At 45.4% G+C, this 17,801-nt stretch overlaps 5 protein-coding genes across 5 annotated transcripts; 2 read left to right on the top strand and 3 right to left on the bottom strand.

Moving 5' to 3' along the window:
- Positions 1-345: 345 nt before the first annotated feature.
- Positions 346-3,460, top strand: F5147DRAFT_820945 (uncharacterized protein; the record flags this gene model as incomplete). Its single annotated transcript, XM_041443694.1, has 9 exons — positions 346-694; positions 743-920; positions 998-1,340; positions 1,394-1,642; positions 1,715-1,989; positions 2,048-2,083; positions 2,181-2,243; positions 2,846-3,259; positions 3,445-3,460. 9 exons carry the CDS (start codon positions 346-348, stop codon positions 3,458-3,460), a joined length of 1,923 nt encoding a protein of 640 aa, XP_041287191.1.
- Positions 3,461-9,530: 6,070 nt separating this feature from the next.
- F5147DRAFT_657379 (uncharacterized protein) lies at positions 9,531-10,585 on the bottom strand (the record flags this gene model as incomplete). Its single annotated transcript, XM_041434267.1, has 7 exons — positions 9,531-9,572; positions 9,634-9,675; positions 9,740-9,816; positions 9,968-10,048; positions 10,134-10,178; positions 10,384-10,471; positions 10,532-10,585. 7 exons carry the CDS (start codon positions 10,583-10,585, stop codon positions 9,531-9,533), a joined length of 429 nt encoding a protein of 142 aa, XP_041287190.1.
- Positions 10,586-12,163: 1,578 nt separating this feature from the next.
- F5147DRAFT_585325 (uncharacterized protein) lies at positions 12,164-12,523 on the bottom strand (the record flags this gene model as incomplete). Its single annotated transcript, XM_041431861.1, has 1 exon — positions 12,164-12,523. A coding segment is annotated over one exon (360 nt), but the record flags the coding sequence as incomplete, so codon positions are not given.
- Positions 12,524-15,601: 3,078 nt separating this feature from the next.
- F5147DRAFT_553473 (uncharacterized protein) lies at positions 15,602-16,311 on the top strand (the record flags this gene model as incomplete). The annotated part of the gene is made up of 3 exons (XM_041430448.1): positions 15,602-15,796; positions 15,852-16,022; positions 16,075-16,311. Coding segments are annotated over 3 exons (603 nt in total), but the record flags the coding sequence as incomplete, so codon positions are not given.
- Positions 16,312-17,504: 1,193 nt separating this feature from the next.
- Positions 17,505-17,788, bottom strand: F5147DRAFT_779284 (uncharacterized protein; the record flags this gene model as incomplete). The annotated part of the gene is made up of 2 exons (XM_041442272.1): positions 17,505-17,705; positions 17,753-17,788. The coding sequence occupies 2 exons, from the start codon at positions 17,786-17,788 to the stop codon at positions 17,505-17,507; spliced, it is 237 nt and encodes a 78-aa protein (XP_041287187.1).
- Between the last annotated feature and the right edge of the window lie 13 nt (positions 17,789-17,801).

Here is a 17,801-nt window from a genome sequence, read left to right as displayed (position 1 = left end):
TGTCTTGTTCGCCCACCTTGAGATTTGAAATGTTGATTGCATCCAGGATGACCGCAGGGTAACTGAAACGAGTTATGCTTCCTTCGAGAATACTGAGTAGAGCAGGGTGCCATGCGTGCTAGAGTGCTGGTTGAAGAATATTAGTTGACAGGAACTTTGGCATATAGAACTGAATTGGGACTAGATGTAGCAGTACGAAAATTGAGCCCAAGTAGTAAGTTCTAGAACGTAACACAAGTGTGAGCGCATATTTGTGCAAATTGATGGGGCCAGTACCATGCAAATTTTACCTTGAACTTTTTGCTTCATTTTGTCCTCGCCTCCCATCATCTCCATCAGTCAGCTATGCCCCCCAAAGCCTCACAAGAAGTGTCCACGTGTCAGACTCGTCCATCAAATGCAAATGCTCATCCTGGTAGGCCTGTTCTGGAGGCTGAAGCTGAGGAGCAGCTCCAGAATGCAAAGGGAAAACCTCGTACCAAGACTTCAAAAGTTGCTAATACCCCATATGCAAATGAAAGCCCTGAAGAGAGGAATGCCCGTATTCAAAAGGTTGCTGAACGAATTGCAGGAATTGAAGACGGCATGGAGACTCTTGAAGCCAAAATGCATGAAAGCAAGCCAAAACCTATTCAGCCCCATCCTTGTCCTACAGGCAAAGGCAACAAAGTGTCTATGAAGGACACCGCAAGTGGTATGAGCCTCCTATCAAGAGTAGTAACTGAAACTGACACTTACCTAGAGGACACGCTTCTCAGAGACAGTGAGATTGATGAGGCTGATAGAAAAAGTGGCAAGGAAAAGAAGCAGGAAAAGACGATGTTACTGAAGGAAGCCATCAGAAATGCCCGTTCCGGATTGAAGGCTGCTTTGGATGCATGTGCCATCAGTAACAATAAAGACAACAATGTGGCATTATTGTGAGTCAACACACTTGCTTCCCAATGTTTTTACTCACCGAGTCAATTCTATTCTTTATTAACCATGTGGTTTCAAGGACGACTGAAAAATCGTCACTCAACAGTTTTATCGATGGCTGGGTCAACAATGTCCCACCACAAGCTGACCCAAAGTCCAATACAACCAGTCTCAAATTGAACACCTATTCTGCATCTCAAGCTGCTTCCACTCCGCCCTCATCAGTGTTGTCCACCACTAGTACTAACACTAGTTCTAAGACCAAATCTGCGGCCATTGATAAGAAGCAGCCAACCAAACTCAACATATTCTCTGAATCTACCGATGATGTCCTGATGGTTAGCAATGATAGCCTTGATGGCTCTGATGTTTTGGAACGGCATCCAGTTGCACTTCAGAAGAAAGGGAGATGGGCAGTTAGAGTAAATCATTGTTTCCATGAACCATTCTGTTCAAGGACTAACCTGGATTCTAGAAGTCTACTGTAATCATTCCTGCTAGTGAGAGTGACTCTGAGCCGGAGCAGATAACTTATTTTGCAGAGTCTGGTGGTGTCAAGCATAAGGCTTTGGATGATGTTGCAGATTTTGTTGACGAGACTGCATCCGAGGCCACGGATGATTCTGACATTTTGATTGATGATTCGCAGGAAATGACAGGCCTCTTGTCCGAGGCCATCATTGACTCGGAGAAGAAGGAATATGCCCCTCGCAAGACTACATCAGTGCGTGTTTCTTTTATCTCTTGCATAACCGACTCAGTTTGTATATTTGAGGCATCTACCATTGTATCTCAGAGTGCTACCCCTCCCCCATCAAAAAAGTTGAAGAAAGAGCGCTCCAGAGCCTCCAAGGTTACTGACAATGATGATCTCATGCCTCCACCCTCCACTCAGGTCCCAGCAGGCTATTATGACGATGTTGTGCCTCCACCCTCCACTCAGGTCCTGGCAGGCTATTATGATGATGTTGTGCCTCCCCCAGCGCCCAAGTCCCATCAAATGCCGGGAAGACTGCTGCACAGGAGGTCATCAAGCCCTGTGGTCAATATCGCAACAACGATCTTTCCGTTGTAGGTTTACAACTCAGAGTGGTGCTATAGGCTCCAAACTGATATCTTTATGTTGTAGGTCGTGCACTGCCTATCCGCTATACTTGTGGGACAAGTGCGTTCGACCCTAAAGGGGAAGCTAGTGCAGCAAAGGTCTAGAAATGGATGCAGAAGGTGCCGCTTGTCGGCTGATGCGAAGTGCGGGAATATAGCGGCGGCCGAAGGCGTGGGAAAGATGCGGCTGCAAAGCGGCCGATGCGCGAGGGTTTCGGATGGTAATAGAGATGAAGGACAATAGGAATAGATGTAGAGCAAGGTGATAACTGATACAATGTGAATGGTAGATGGATACTGATTGCCAATAGCTACCAACTGTAGGCTAATGGGAGTTGTTACTGGAACGTCCGGAAAACAAGCTCCTGAATGATATGTACTGCTAATGCTTAAGTATTGCGCTAAGTGCTGTCATGTGTAACCGAGCTGACACACTACCAAGCCGACGTGCTACTGAGCTATGTATGTAAAGCTATATGTAATACAGGTGGTTTGATGCGAAAATGGTCTGATATGTAAATATAATCATGAAACAATGTACCATTGGGTTGGTTTTGGACTATGGATGGGTGTGGAACATCGGCCGATGAAGTGCGAGAAAAGCGGCTGCTAAGCACGGCTGTGCGCATGCGGGAACGTTGCAGCCATCGCGGGAAAGTAGCGGCCACTATGCGCAACTCGCGGGAAAGCTGCGCTTCATGTAGGAAAGTAATAGGGTGCTGAGGGATACCACAAAAATAGCCTCTATGAGGCTACAAGGACTCCAAGTCCTACCGCGTCTTCCTAGTTCTCACTAATTTCTGTCTACTGACCGCTTCATTAGCCAAGGCCAAAAAGTGACCTTCCATAACCCCCAATATCATCTTCCCATTGAAGTTCTCGAGGCGTCTAAACTACCGATTGATCATCCAGACTTTGAAATGGCTGAGGCATGTCCACCCTGCCAGCTCTTTACCAACAAACTCAAGCGCAAGTCTCGCAACTTCAATGAAGATGTTCCTCCGACCGACTCGCTTGGTGCCAAATGTGCAAAGATTGATGCCGGCGCATCTGAGGGTGAGAAAAGTACTACGGACACTGGCTCCCACAAGAACATAGCCTTCCATGCTCGAGAGGTGCGCGAATGCAGGGAGAGAGACAGCAAGCAATGCCTGGCTTCGAAGGATGGCCTGCACGCTGGGGCATTTGTTGTGGAGAGGGACGTTGTTTGGCAGGCAATGGGCCCTGTGTGTCATTCGTAAGTGCCGGCAACATCGACAATCTTCATATCCTTCTCGACTTATTGTTTTGTATGTGCGATACAGTAATACTTCTTTTCCTATGGTTATGATCCTCCATGCTCTCACACCTACTTACAACGGACGAGGCCAACATTGTCATGTCCTTCCCAGCATGCAATTTTTTACTTAGCATTACTTATAGATACAGCCTTCCTTAAATTTTTATCTTCCTTGGAAATATTCACTCAAAGTTCGCTCAGTAACAAAATGATGGCTTTGGCATCCTTAAACATACTTATGTACCTTATGAAATTGCCAAAGGAAATTAAGAGTTGAAAAGGGACTCGACATTTTGCTGATGGATCAGTTTATATCTACGATGTTTGCTGTCTTCCTGAGCTCCCTCAAATGTGCTCTCCTCCATCAGTGAATTGGCGAACAATTTACAGCTTCATATGTCAGTAAATATTGCTGGCAATCACAACTGGGCATATGCACAGGTTTTGAAAACCCGTGCGGGTACCCCTCAGGTATGGGTGGGGGTCTGCATTTTGGGTACCCAGACCCTCACCCACACCTGCGCACTCGGGTTTGACCGGTACATTACCTAATTGAGAACTATAGCAGTACTTACACTTGTACTCCTCAACTGCCTATTGCTAACTAATGCTTGCCTACTATAGCGTGCTATGCCCCTTCATCTTCTTCAACACAATGCCTACCTTCAATTTCCATGGACAAAGTGAGTGTAAGGGTCCTCCTTCAAGCTCGAGCCACGCTGATCCAAGTCATCACCCGCCGTTCACAGTGAGTGAGTGCGTCAATCCTCATTGGAGCTCGAGCCATGCTGATCCATGTTGTCGCCCACCGTTCACAGTCTGTATGTCTGTCAATCCTCATTGGAGCTCAAGCCATGCTGATCCAAGTCGTCGCCCACTGTTCACAGGAAGTGAGTCTGTCGATCCTTGTTCGAGTAACAGCCATGCTCATCCAAGCTGTTGCCCACTGTCCGCAGTTGGTGAGTGTGTCGATCCTCATTTGAGCAATGGCCATGCTCATCCAAGTCGTCGGCCACCATTCACAGTTGGTGAGTGTGTCGATCCTTGTTTGAGCAATGGCCATGCTCATCCAAGCCATTGCCCACTGTCCACAGTTGGTGAGTGTGTCAATCCTTGTTTGAGCAATGGCCATGCTCATCCAAGTCATCGGCCACCGTTCACAGTTGGTCAGTCTGTTGATCCTTGTTCGAGCAACGGCCATGCTCATCCAAGCCGTTGCCCACCGTCTGCAGTTGGTGAGTGTGTTGATCCTCATTTGAGCAATGGCCATGCTGATCCAAGTCGTCTGCCACCATTCACAGTTCGCGAGTCTGTTGATCCTCATCCGAGCTCGAGCCACACTGATTCAAGTCGCTGCCCACCATTTGCAGGAGGTGAGTGTCTCATTCATTTTTACAATTGCTAACTTCATATTTATATCTATCACCTGTGGGTAAACCCTGCACGGGTATGGGTAAGGGTATGAGCTTGCCATACCCCCCAAAAAACCTGTACCCTTCATGGGGGTGCGGGTAAGGTCTCTGACACCCCGGGGTTTACCCGTGCAGATCCCTAATCACAACAATTGCCATAAATCTGGTGAGGGGGATTACTTGGGACCTCACGAAGGAAGGATAAATTTTCAAACAAACAAGTCAAGTTGACCTACCCTCTATGTACCATTTAATACACGATCTAGTAGTCTATGAATGGAAGATGTGACATGAGTTCATGGAGTGGATTTTGGTCCAACTTCATCTATCGGACAGCACAGAGGTCATTCCAACAGTTGTTGGGCTGGGGCCGAGCATTACCTCAGTTTGGACACTGATGAGATTGCTGCTGGGTGAGCAGGAAATAAACTCGACAGGCAGACTGTTGGATGACCATTATATGTGATAAGATAGGTAGCTAGATACAATGACAGGTATGTATATATGGATATTTGAGATCTAATCAAATATGACATGAATAGAACTATGGCTGCAATGATATTGGGAGTAGAGGGTGGGTGAAAATATGAGAAACAAGCGAGGAGACTGTGTAGGTACGAGCGAGTAGGATGTGTTGAACAGAGAAGAAATGATTAAGAGAGGAGCCAAACACTCTCGCTCAGCTGGACATGTGGTGCAGGTTCCTTCTGAACACTCTGGAACCGGCACCTTTCACATAACCATTATTGCCGATAGCACTGTCTCTTCATCAATGAGTTTTAGCTGCATGATCATGATGGTTTTGCAGGGAAAGTGCACCATCATATGATATCTGGGACTCCTGCCATCCACATGGTTAAAGAAAGATCTGTCTGGATGCCACAAGAAGTACAGTCCAACTTTCAGAAGTTCATCTGCATTCACGTAATCAATACAACTTTCAGAATGACTCCGTATCTGCTGCTCAATAAGTAACCATCGCCTCAGAATCGAGAGTAGACAAACTCTATCAACATGTGTGCAAATGCAAACTATGCCTTGCATCAATGGAGTGGCTTCACATGTACACATTGACTTACCAGAAAAAAGAATGTTGTGAGAATGACACCGAGAGTCAAAGCTGTAGCATTTAGTAAATAAATATGCAAAAGGTGTTAGGTGATATGCGAGAACCAACCAAAGCTGCAGCCGCAATGCCGTAGGTTTTGTTGCACGAGACCATGCATGAGATGGTTGTGGATGTTCCAACCACTATGACCCTTGACAGCGTGATAGAGCAGAATAAATAATACTTCTGGAATTGTGTGCATGCAGTAAGTTCAAGTTTGTGTTGGCAGTAGCTCCCAATACAAACATAGTTCACCAATAAGCAACAAGCCATAAGTCACATATAGCCATGTGCATATATTCATATTTGCATATCCAAAAGCACCAGGAATCCAGCATTCCCCTGTATTTAAGAGGTCAGAAACTAAATAAACACAAGGTCTAACTTGAAGTTATACACACCAGAGACTGTCCATAAACTCCCAAGGTAAATGAAAATTGGTACTAAATAGGCCTGTATGAGATGAGTTAGACATTGCTATCTGGAGTTGGTTGTAGCATTCATGTATTGGACTCATGATGATGCTGGCAATTGTGAATATGGCATGTCACCTCACCCATTCCCATACTGCAAATACTCTAATCATCAAAATACCTGAACCGGTGCAATAATGTCAGAGCACAAATTCATTGCTAGGTGATATAATTGCTGTGTCCACACTCAGTGAAGAACATCGATAGTGCTCCTACATCTCATGAGTTATGGTGCGGAGTCGGTATGTGTCTGAGAAAAGCTTCACCAGACTCACAGATATTGGTGAATAAGACTGGCAAAGCTTTGATTGAAATGGGTGAATTTCAAACATCTACAAAGCTCCAATTTGCACCTACAGGATATGGGGCATCAGGCTGAAAAAGTGCTGAAAGTCGCATCATAAGAGAGAGAAAATGAAATGTGTACCGGACACTCACCAACCATATTCAGTGACACAAAGATAAAGGGCATGTGACTGCAGGCTAGATATAAAAATGTGGCGAGCCCCCATCGAGACTCGACAATAAACTCAATCTGCAGCAATTACATATCAGTACATCTTAAGATGCTCAAAAAAATTGTACTTGCCACGTCCAGTATGCACAGCATGTAGTCATACAACTGAATGTTTGAGTGAAAACATGAGTCTTGGCCACTGAATGCTGTGGTAATCGTTATGCTCACTTACAGTGCTGTTAGTGCAACTATGACACCAGGAAACAAATAAGCAAATCAATGAAAAGTTATCATAGATCATAACCATACCATAAGGATACTGGAATGACAGCATCAATGATATATGATATGCCATATAGAAGGAATTGCACTCACACCCAACCTCAAGAATACATCGACTTGAGTCTCTTGAAATGTCAGCTTGAATCAATCAATCTCACTTTAGGTCGCTACTTATAACATATCAGACATGCAGCCGCAGAATCTGGTATGGCACATTACCTCTGTTCCATCACAGTGCCCCAAGTCTGACTCAGTTGAGAACCCATTCAAATTGAAGATCGCACACCATGTGACTATTCCAACTGACTAAGAGCTGATATTAGCAATGTTTGAGGGATACACAATTCAGAACTTAGAAGACAGGAAGTTACATGGTAATCCCAGTGTAGAGAACTGAAGTTTGCAATCATGTTCTCGTATACTTGTTGTGTAGAGAAAAAAGAAGCAGAGTGATGTGTCACCACCAATGACAAGTGGAGTAGAGTCCCTGGTCCTGTAATAGCAATACAAAAAAATTGTGCCAAGGTCGAGCAAAGAGTACAAATCTGTTCAAACACTAGCGGTGCTGCTAGTACATGTCTGTCTGACTGATCAAGATAGTGGTACTGCTTCCAATGGGATGTCCTGCCAGAACAAGTTATTCAGTACATAAAAATGGGACTGGGAATGTTCACAATTGAGTGTTGAACCTTATACCTGGCAACTGCCAGTGATATACGTTGGTCAAGAAGCAATAATGATTGCATAAGATGTATGAGGCCATGCATGCATCTGACAAAATGCCGAGGGCGATGTAATAGATCTTTCCATCACCTTCAACCCTGGCCATGGCGCCACCTACTCACCATGGAGGGCCATGATCAGCTTGATCGAGCTCTAGACTGACTTCACAAAAAGATATAAAAAATCGGGAGTTAGTATGAGTATTTCTCATGCCTGTAGCCATCAGCTTGGTGTCAATTGTGTCCAGTCCATGCACACTTCTCCGAGTCATTGCACCTTTTTCACACTAGTTATAGTATGGTCGACTCTGCAGTGCTTAGCTCGACCCGATGCCATGGCACTCCTGTTCAGACTTTACATCTACCTGCAAAGGATGTTCCTACACTTGCCTCGAATGTGCTGTCTTCTCGTCATGAAACCTATCTGTTGAGGAATTCAAAGTTAAAATCCTAGATACTCTACCTGGTGACTACCCTGAGTATAGAATGATAGTATCTTGAATGAATGCTAAAAAATTTGCAGATTGTTATTCAAGTTCGGACATCTTAAAAGAAGCAGACTAATACACTGTTTGATGCACCTCAGTAAACACCAGAGTAGCAATGCTTACTGCGCTCAGAATCCCTCCCCATCGACTGGATTTCAAAATAAATTGCACATGCAATGCAGCCTCTTGGTCGAAAAGGGATTGATGAGAAATTATCGACTCGTCCAAGTTCAATTGCTCAATAATTTCAAGAACCACTGCATTCCATGCATCACGTTGTCTTTTTATCCTTATTACCGCTCCAGTTAGACAGTGAATCACAAATGATTTCCTTTGCGACCAGCTTACATGACTACTTTCAATGGTTGCCAAGGTCTCACTCTCTTGCACAGTTCTCGATCTCAGAACAGATCCTTTTGTTCATGGTCAACTACTATACATTATTTCAAGTCACAAGCAGCTGACATACGGTATGCTTATTTACAGGAGGGAGTGAGAAAAAAGATAGCGTAAATATAGTGTACAAAGGGCTCCTATGGTAATAAATAACGACCGAAGCTCACCACTTGTTATTGATAAGCTCATGGCACAAGTAAATAGAAGCAGCACAATTGAAGGGTTGGCATGTTCCAAGTAGCACTGTCACTGAATCAACGAGTGTCAGCTGCATGATTATGAAGAGCAAGTGCACTCGGCCACACCATTATATGGTATCTGGGACTCTGGCCATCCACGTTGTTACAGAAAGATCTGTCTGGGTGCCACAAGAAGCATGGTCCAACCTTCAGAAGTCCCTGTGCATTTGCATGACTATGATAGATTGCAGAATGACTTGGAATCTGCTACTGAGTAAGTAACTATTGCTCTGAAACCGAGAGTAGACAAACTCTGTCACCACATGTGCAAATGGAAACTACACCTTGCATCAATAGAGTGGCTTTGCATAATGTACACATTAACTTACCGGAAGAAAGAATGTTGTGAGAATGACACCAAGAACCAAAGCTGTAGTGTTTAGCAAGTGAATATGTAGGAGGTGTTTGGTGTTATGCGAGAACCAACCAAAGCTGCAGCTGAAATACATTAAATTTTGTCACAAGAGACCATGCATGAAACAGTTGTTGGTTTTCCAACCACCATGACCCTTGACAGAGCAATAGAGTAGAAGAAGGAATACTTCTGAAATTGTGTGCATGCGATGAGTTCAAGCTCGTGTTAGCAGTAGCTCCCAATATGAACCTAGCTCAGCAACAGCCAGTAAGCTGTAGATTACGTATACATTCTTATTCATATGCAGTTGTCCGAAAGCACCAAGAATCCAGCATTCCCCTGTACATTGGAGAGGTCAGGGGATAAGCAAACACAGGGTCTGACTTGAAGTTATACGCACCAGAGGCTGACCAAACTTCCCTGATGTAAATGAAAATTGGCACTAAATAGGCCTGCACAGGATGATTTAGACATTGTTATCCATAGCCTCCAAATATCAGACTCACAATAACACTAACAAATAGGAATATGGCGAACCACCTCATCCGTTCCCATGCTGCAAATGCTCTGAGTACGAATATACCTGAACCAGTGCAACAATGTCAGAGCACAGAATCATTGCTAGGTAATCCAATTGCTCCCACACTCAGCAAATAACATTGGAAGTACCCCCACATCTTATGAGTTATGGTGCGGAGTCAGTACATGCCTTGGGAAAGCTTTACCAGACTCACAGACATCGGCGATTTCATAAGACTGGCAAACCTTTGATTGGGATGGGTTAATTCGAACATCTGCAAAACTCCAATTTGCACCTACAGGATATGAGGCACCAGGCCGAAAAAATGCTGGAAGTTGCATGATGAGGGAGGAAAATTTGGATGAGTGCCGGACACTCACTGAGCATATCCAGCGAGACATATACAAAGGGCAAGTAACTGCAAGCTAGATAGAAAAACATGGCAAGCTTCCATTGAGACTCAATGATAAACTTGATCTGCATCGACTGCAGATCAGCATACACTGGGGCTCTCAGAAAATTGTACTTGCTGCATCGGGTATGCACAGTATGTGGTCATACAGCTGGATGTTCGAGTGAAAACATGACTCTGAGCCATTGTTGAAAGATCATGGTAATTTTTACACTCACCCACAGCACTGTTAGTGCAACTACCATGAAGATAAGCAAACTGAATTGAAGAAAACTGATCATAGACCACAACTGTACCATAAGGATACTGGAATGACAACATGATATCAATGATACAGGACACGTCACGAGCAGGAATCGCACTTACACCCAGCTTCAAGAAGGCATCAGCTTGACTTGGAGTCTCTTGAAAAGCATTCATACTGATTTATCAAATGAGTTAACCTCACTTCAAGTCACTACTTATAGGATATTGAACATGTAGCACTGGTCAGTACTATACAGCATGTTGCCGTTGGTTGGTCTCCTGTGCTCTGAGTTGGAGAAGTTCAACTGAGAACCTGTTCAGGTTGCAAATCACGAGCCATATCATCCTGTGAAGAAGGCTCATCTGAGTTGGATACTTACCTGAATGTCCATAAATATCCAGGAAATCACATGGTAATCTCTGAGTCAGTGTGGAGAACCAAAGTTTGCAATCCTGTTCTTGTATAATTATAAGTAGAGCAAGGGGAAGCAAAGCAGTAACGATCGTCACCAGCATCAGGAAATTCTCACATTTGCTTTATGTACTTAAATGACTTGATAAGCACAAATAAGTAGGAGCGATGGATAAGTAAACATTGACTTATTCAGACCAGTTGATCTCTTATTTTCATCTTAATTTCACTTATCCCTCTGGTAGTAAGATGAAAAAGTGATCATTGGTGTTACAAGTAACATCGGTCACGTGGCCCCCCTATCATTTTCCCTTCGTCCTCGCCCTCACCATCTACTGGCTTGTCCTCCTTTACCGACTTTCTGTTGACTGGATCCTCAGGATCGTTCCCGTCCCTCGCATCACCTGCCTCTATGCACATGCATGCACATTCCTCCGTTGATTCGACCACCAATGTGATCCCACACCTATGACTCGGTCTGACTCATGCCACCAATGTGGCTTTCCCTTTCTGTTCCCTTCTGACTGCGGATTCCCACATGTTGCATTCTTACCGTTGGTCCGTTCCAACGTTTCTCGGTCTCACTCCGCATTCGACCATCCACCACTAATCCGGCTCTGTTGCCAATGCACCTATACCATTCTCGTTTCCCCTTTACCCTTACCTACTGTGCGGTAGCCTTGCCCTTAACCCTCTCCACTTAGTATAAGTAGTCGGTCACCCTGTACTAGATTCTCTAACTTGAATCTACTCAATCTTCCCTGGAACATACTTCCCTCTGAACACCCCTTTGGCTTCAGTCTCTAGTATCTTTTCTTAGTTGCTCATCGCGACTAAGTCTACCTCAATCGACCTCATCGTTCGGACAAGACTGTCCTTACCTTGAGCGACTTCTTAGACACCCGTCTTAGAAGTCATGTGACACGCACGTACTGTGATCACTGCTGACTCGTCGTCGCCAGTCTCACTTGCCATACCGGATCCTTCCGGTTACGTCACGAACATTAGCGGACGACGCCCCTCTTAGGGCTCCGCATAACAGATCTATTTGAGTGCGTAACAATTGGATCCAAACAGTACGATAAGCGAAGTAATGAAACACCACAAAAAGTCAATTAATAGGATTTATAAAACGAGTGAATATTGTTAGACAAAGTGGTCGAAATTGTGAGTGAGCGAAACTTCAACTTGAATACTGTGATGAAGGGCAATACGAAGGAAGGTGGTGGCGGTTGAACCTTGAATGGTACGAATGCTGTGGTGCTGACATGTAGGTGCATCACAACTTGAATATAGCACCACCATGACAATATAGTATTCTGTTGAGATAAGAAAAGAGGTCAGTGATGTTGATGGTGCGGGAAGAAACTAATGTTACAAATGAGGGCACAGTTGTTGATACTCTCCTCCACGTCATCGTCCGAAAAGTCCGTGTTCAATGTCTTCTTCATAAGCTTTCGTGTGCGCACAATAATGTTGAGTTTTGTTTCCTCATCCCTGCTACTGATTGATTTCATGTACGACTCCGTCTCTTCGTGCCAATTCGCGAATGAAAATTTATAATTTCCGCTCGACATCTTCCCTGTCACCTTGTTGAGCGTTTTTGGGAGTTTGATGCCAGACTTGCCAGTTGTCATGGATGCGAGGATGTCTTCGACCTTGATGACTTTGTCTTTAATGAACTTGAGGGCACGTTCAAGCTAGAAACAATCAGAAAAGCAAATTTCAGATAAAAAATCTCACCACAACAACACAAAGCACGATGACACCGTCCATGCCTTTACCCAAGGCAAGCTCATCAGTATATAATGCAGGGACATCAGCATGATTGACGATGGCGCTAAGATGAGTGGATGCGATCATTCGCAGTACAAACACTGATAGGTAGGCTGTGTCCCGTGATATATTGTCTGGGTCTTCATACATGAAGGCATAATTCTGGAGGAATCACTTGGCAATGTCGGTGTTTGGTGCATCCGTGATGTGCGAGCAAAAATCGACGATGATGGCAAGTGCTGTGGAACCAATGTTACTCCTCCACTCCGAGAGTCGCTGTTGCGCCTAAAACAGTGTATGAAAGATGCAGCACAAAATGTATTAAACGAACTTACTACTGCAAATACTGCACCGTTTGTATTTACCTTGTATTTGACATCAGGGTAGACTGTATCAAAAATCTCCTGCAGTGCGTCTGCCATCACAGACTCAGGTATTTCCCATGGATTAGGTTGACTTCCAGCCCAGAGAAGCGTGGTAGACAAGAAAACCTTCACCCACTTTGAGTCAGCAGGTACGGTGTAGGACTTGGAGTCCTTGTAGCCTTGTAGAGGCTATTTTTGTGGTATCCCTCAGCAGCCTATTAGTTGCCTACATGAAGCGCAGCTTTCCCGCGAGTTGCGCATAGCGGCCGCTTTTCTTGCACTTCATTGGCCGACGTTCCGCACCCATCCATAGTCCAAAACCAACCCAATGGTACGTTGTTTCATGATTATATTTACATATCAGACCATTTTCGCATCGGACCACCTGTATTACATATAGCTTTACATACATAGCTCGGTAGCACGTCGGCTTGGTAGCGCATCGGCTTGGTTACGCATGACAGCGCTTAGCGCAATACTTAAGCATTAGCAGTACATATCATTCAGGAGCTTGTTTTCCGGACGTTCCAGTAACAACTCCCATTAGCCTACAGTTGGTAGTTATTGGCAATCAGTATCTGTCTACCGTTCACATTGTATCAGTTATCACCTTGCTCTACATCTATTCCTATTGTCCTTCATCTCTATTACCATCCGAAACCCTCGCGCATCGGCCGCTTCGCAGCCATGTCTTTCCCACGCCTTCAGCCGCCGCTATATTCCTGCGCTTCGCATCGGCCGACAAGCAGCACCTTCTGCATCCATTTCTAGACCTTTGCTGCACTAGCTTCCCCTTTAGGGTCGAACGCACTTGTCCCACAAGTATAGCAGATAGGCAGTGCACGACCTACAACATAAAGATATCAGTTTGGAGCCTATAGCACCACTCCGAGTTGTAAACCTACAACGCACCAGACATAGTTTATTGTCGGCTTCTCCTCAAACTCTGGTGCTGGAGTTAGCGTGCTTTCACACCCCGGGGCTTCTCCAACAGCCCATCCATCATCACTGCTCTCACAGCCACTTGCATTGGCTTCATACTTGCCGGTAAGGAAAGGGTTGTTGGGGGAGTCTCGAGTAGACCATATTTTCTTGGCTTTAGAATTCAAGGGAGATGGTAGCGCATGAGGGAAGCACATATTACAGTGACCTATCTCCATATAATATGAGGGAATGGATGTGCATAATATCCCATATGATATGGGCCAGCGGACCATGGGCCCATGATAAAAATATCCTCGACTGTGATGGATGGGCCGGGAGGCAAATTATTCCCGATGGAGGCGGGTGGGCCCATGTAGGGAATATATAGAGTAGATGAGTGGGCCGATGTACATGAATATTAGGTAGACGGGTGGGCCGAGGTAGTTGGATATTATGCAGATGGGTGTATTAAGGTAGATGTGTATGAGATAGATGGGTAGGTACTTGTTATCACATTCATGGGTGGGCCCAGACACATATTAAATTAGACGGGTGGGCCGAGGGTATTATAAAATATTGTATTAGACGGGTGGGCCAAGGGTGTTGTATGGGATGTTGTATTAGACGGGTGGGCCGAGGGTGGTATAGAATATAGATGGGTGGGCCCATGTGTATCATAATTGTAGACATGATGGAGCTGAGGTAGTTGTACATCAACCAAATCAGAGGAGGTAATAGATCAAAGTTACCAAGTTCCCGGAGCAGCAGGTGATCTCCTGACATGGCCTTTGATGGTACACACGTTGTCTTGCAGAATGTGGAATCCGGGGTGCGAAGCTTGTGTTGCCCTACAAGAAGCCAAGTTCCGACCACCAGAATTTGAGTCAACTGTACCGAGTTCCGAGTTCCGGGACCTGGAACTCAACACATAATTTAGTTAATACTTTCTGTGTTAAATGGCCAACCGAAGTTGAGATGTTTCTGAAGAGAGCAGCAGGTGCTCTCTTGACATGGCCTTTGATGGTGCGTAGGTTGTCTTGCAGAATGTGGAATCCGGGGTGCGAAGCTTGTGTTGCCCTACAAGAAGCCAAGTTCCGACCACCAAAATGTGAGTCAACCATACTCAGAGGAGGTAATAAATCAAAGTTACCAAGTTCCCGGAGCAGCAGGTGATCTCCTGACATGGCGGTGCAAAGCTTGTGTTGCCCTATGAGACGCCAAGTTCCGACCACCCAAATTTGGGTCAACCATACCGACTTCCGAGTTCCGGGACCCGGGAGTCGACAAATGAATATCTTTAATCAGGTAGTATTTCATTGAGCAATGGATAATAATACATCTTTGACAGCCAAAATTATCCCAGGCTCCCTTATCTGATCCTCTCTATATCCACCCCCTTTAACACCAAAGTCCAGACATCCAGCATGAACGGTTCTTCCCCTTCCACTCCTGATAGCATAAACATCTGGCGCACTTGGGCCCTGACTGTGACTTATGAAGCAGGGGAATATACCGAACAGAAATTCAAGGCAGAGAAGACTGGAGGAGGCCCAGTCATACCTTCCCCCAACCCAGACACTGATCTGGTGATGGCGTGCGATCGCTTGGCTGATGTACTCATAAAGGCATATAAAAATCCCAGTGGGTCTTCCTGCAGATTCGGAAAATTCGTTTTATCATTCAAATTCCTGCATGACAGTTCAGATGCAGATGGATATTGCAAGATATAGCAAATTGATCTCCCCAAAGGACACCGGGCATAATGAACAAAGAGAGGTGAGGTTGCTTGAGAGGTGTCCTCCTGGCCATGAAGGCAAAAGGTTGGTCGACGAACCTGCCACAATTCTCAATGCATCCGGTGCCATCATCGCATGGTACCTCCCAGACGCCCTGACTGACACCACCCAGGTGTGTAATATACATTGCTACTCAATGGATATTGAATATCAAATGGAACCTACAGAAGGAAATCAGGGAGGCCACCAATTTGCTCGCTCCAAGCCTCGAAAAAAGTGTAAGGGCTGATGGCATTTGGCAAACTAATCAAAAGTGGTTCAAACGGGGCTCGGACAATGTTGGCGCAACTCCCGGATGTATCAATTTATCTCCAGCATGGTTTCAACAGGGACACAAGGTAGGATCCCATGAGATGGTGATTCTGGCAGTCATACTCACCAATCCCAAAGACTGTGTCTGATCCGGAGGTATCTGCATCATTGAAGGGACCTTCCTGCGAGAATATCCTCAAAGCCATTGCAAGGCCAGCAGCCATCATGTCTGCGGCACTCAGGGTCATGCATCCTGAGCAGTACTGGGCAGGGTTGCGAACCTTGTCCAACCTCGGACATATAGCAGTAAGCAAGGATCTGCCACAGATGCCGGAGGCCCTGCAGTACTGGGCATCCGTGTTTAACACCCTCTCTATCATTTCCAATTGGGAAACCCCCAATCATCGAGACCATTTGTCTATTGCTGAATGCTTCGACATTCTCACCACTGTGGGGAACTATTCTGATGCTCGGATGACAATGCCAAGCCTTCAGCTGGAGTTCAAGTACAATTCCGGCTGTATGATTGTGTTTTCCGGAAGGATTGTGAGACATGGAGTTTATGATGTGGAAGGGGATCAGATTGCTTGGGCATGGTATATGAGGGATTCTGTTCACATTTACGCTGGTGTTCCATCATGTGGATGGGCTAGTGTGGATGGTCCATACAGTGTGTGAAAGATCAAACAAAGAGCAAGCATTGTGACCTATATACATTCCAACAAATGAATACCATGTACCAATAGTTATCCGGACCTCAATACTCAATTTTGAGCATTTGTGAAGTGATATATGGGACTGAATAATTTGGATGTGAGCCTCGGTATTCGATAATTGGAACTCGGGACTTGAAATATGGGAGTCCCGAGTGCTGGGGTACTGAGTCCTGAAACACGGAACTCCACACTTGATATTTGAGACTGGGAGAAGATGTATAAATATGCTTGAATTAACATTTGTGATTGCCATACACATTTGACAGAACCCTGAACCACGACATTGTGGACTTGGGACTCGACACTGTTCTGAATACTGAGTCCCGGAAGCCCAGGTCCCGAGTCCCGAATTTCAGAGTTTGGAGTTCGGCGACCCGGAGCTCGGCAACTGTGTTGGGTGTCAGGGTATCGGGAGCATTGGAGATCGCATGTGTCAGTATTTTGCGTTTCATGGTTCATGTTTGGTGATTATGGAATCGGGCGTCAGGGACTCGGTATTCAGAACAGTGTCGAGTCCCCAGTCACAAGCTCCGAGTCCCGAGTCCCGCACGGTGGGTTTTGGGACTCGGGACTCGGAGCTCGTGACTTGGGACTCGACACTGTTCTGAATACCGAGTCCCTGACGCCCGATTCCATAATCACCAAACATGAACCATGAAACGCAAAATACTGACACATGCGATCTCCAATGCTCCCGATACCCTGACACCCAACACAGTTGCCGAGCTCCGGGTCGCCGAACTCCAAACTCCGAAATTCGGGACTCGGGACCTGGGCTTCCGGGACTCGGATGCGAGATTTTTGAATGCATAGAATATTTTACATCTTGTATACAATGAAGACTGAATGGGACTACACTCCTTTGCCTTTCCTCAATTTCTCTAACATGTCAGTGTACATCTTCACCTCTGCCATCTTGGCTTTGATGCCATGATCTTGCTCCTCCATCAATGCTTCCATGTGTTCTTTAATCCACCTCAGTCCCATAAGTGGTGGAGTCGAAGTGTTTTTTAACTTCTCTGGAAGAACCAAAGCATCATCCTCAACATTAAGCTAGAACAGATAAGTCATCAATCAAGGCAATTCAGCTAACATCTTACCGCCCAATACTGGTAGTGAGAGACACAGGAAGCCATTATTTCATCCCAC

This window comes from Suillus discolor (assembly GCF_016758755.1).
Source record: "Suillus discolor strain FC423 chromosome Unknown F5147scaffold_84, whole genome shotgun sequence".
NCBI classification, from domain to species: domain Eukaryota; kingdom Fungi; phylum Basidiomycota; class Agaricomycetes; order Boletales; family Suillaceae; genus Suillus; species Suillus discolor.
Note: the sequence above shows the minus strand (reverse complement) of the source record. Positions and strands in the feature narration are given on the sequence as shown.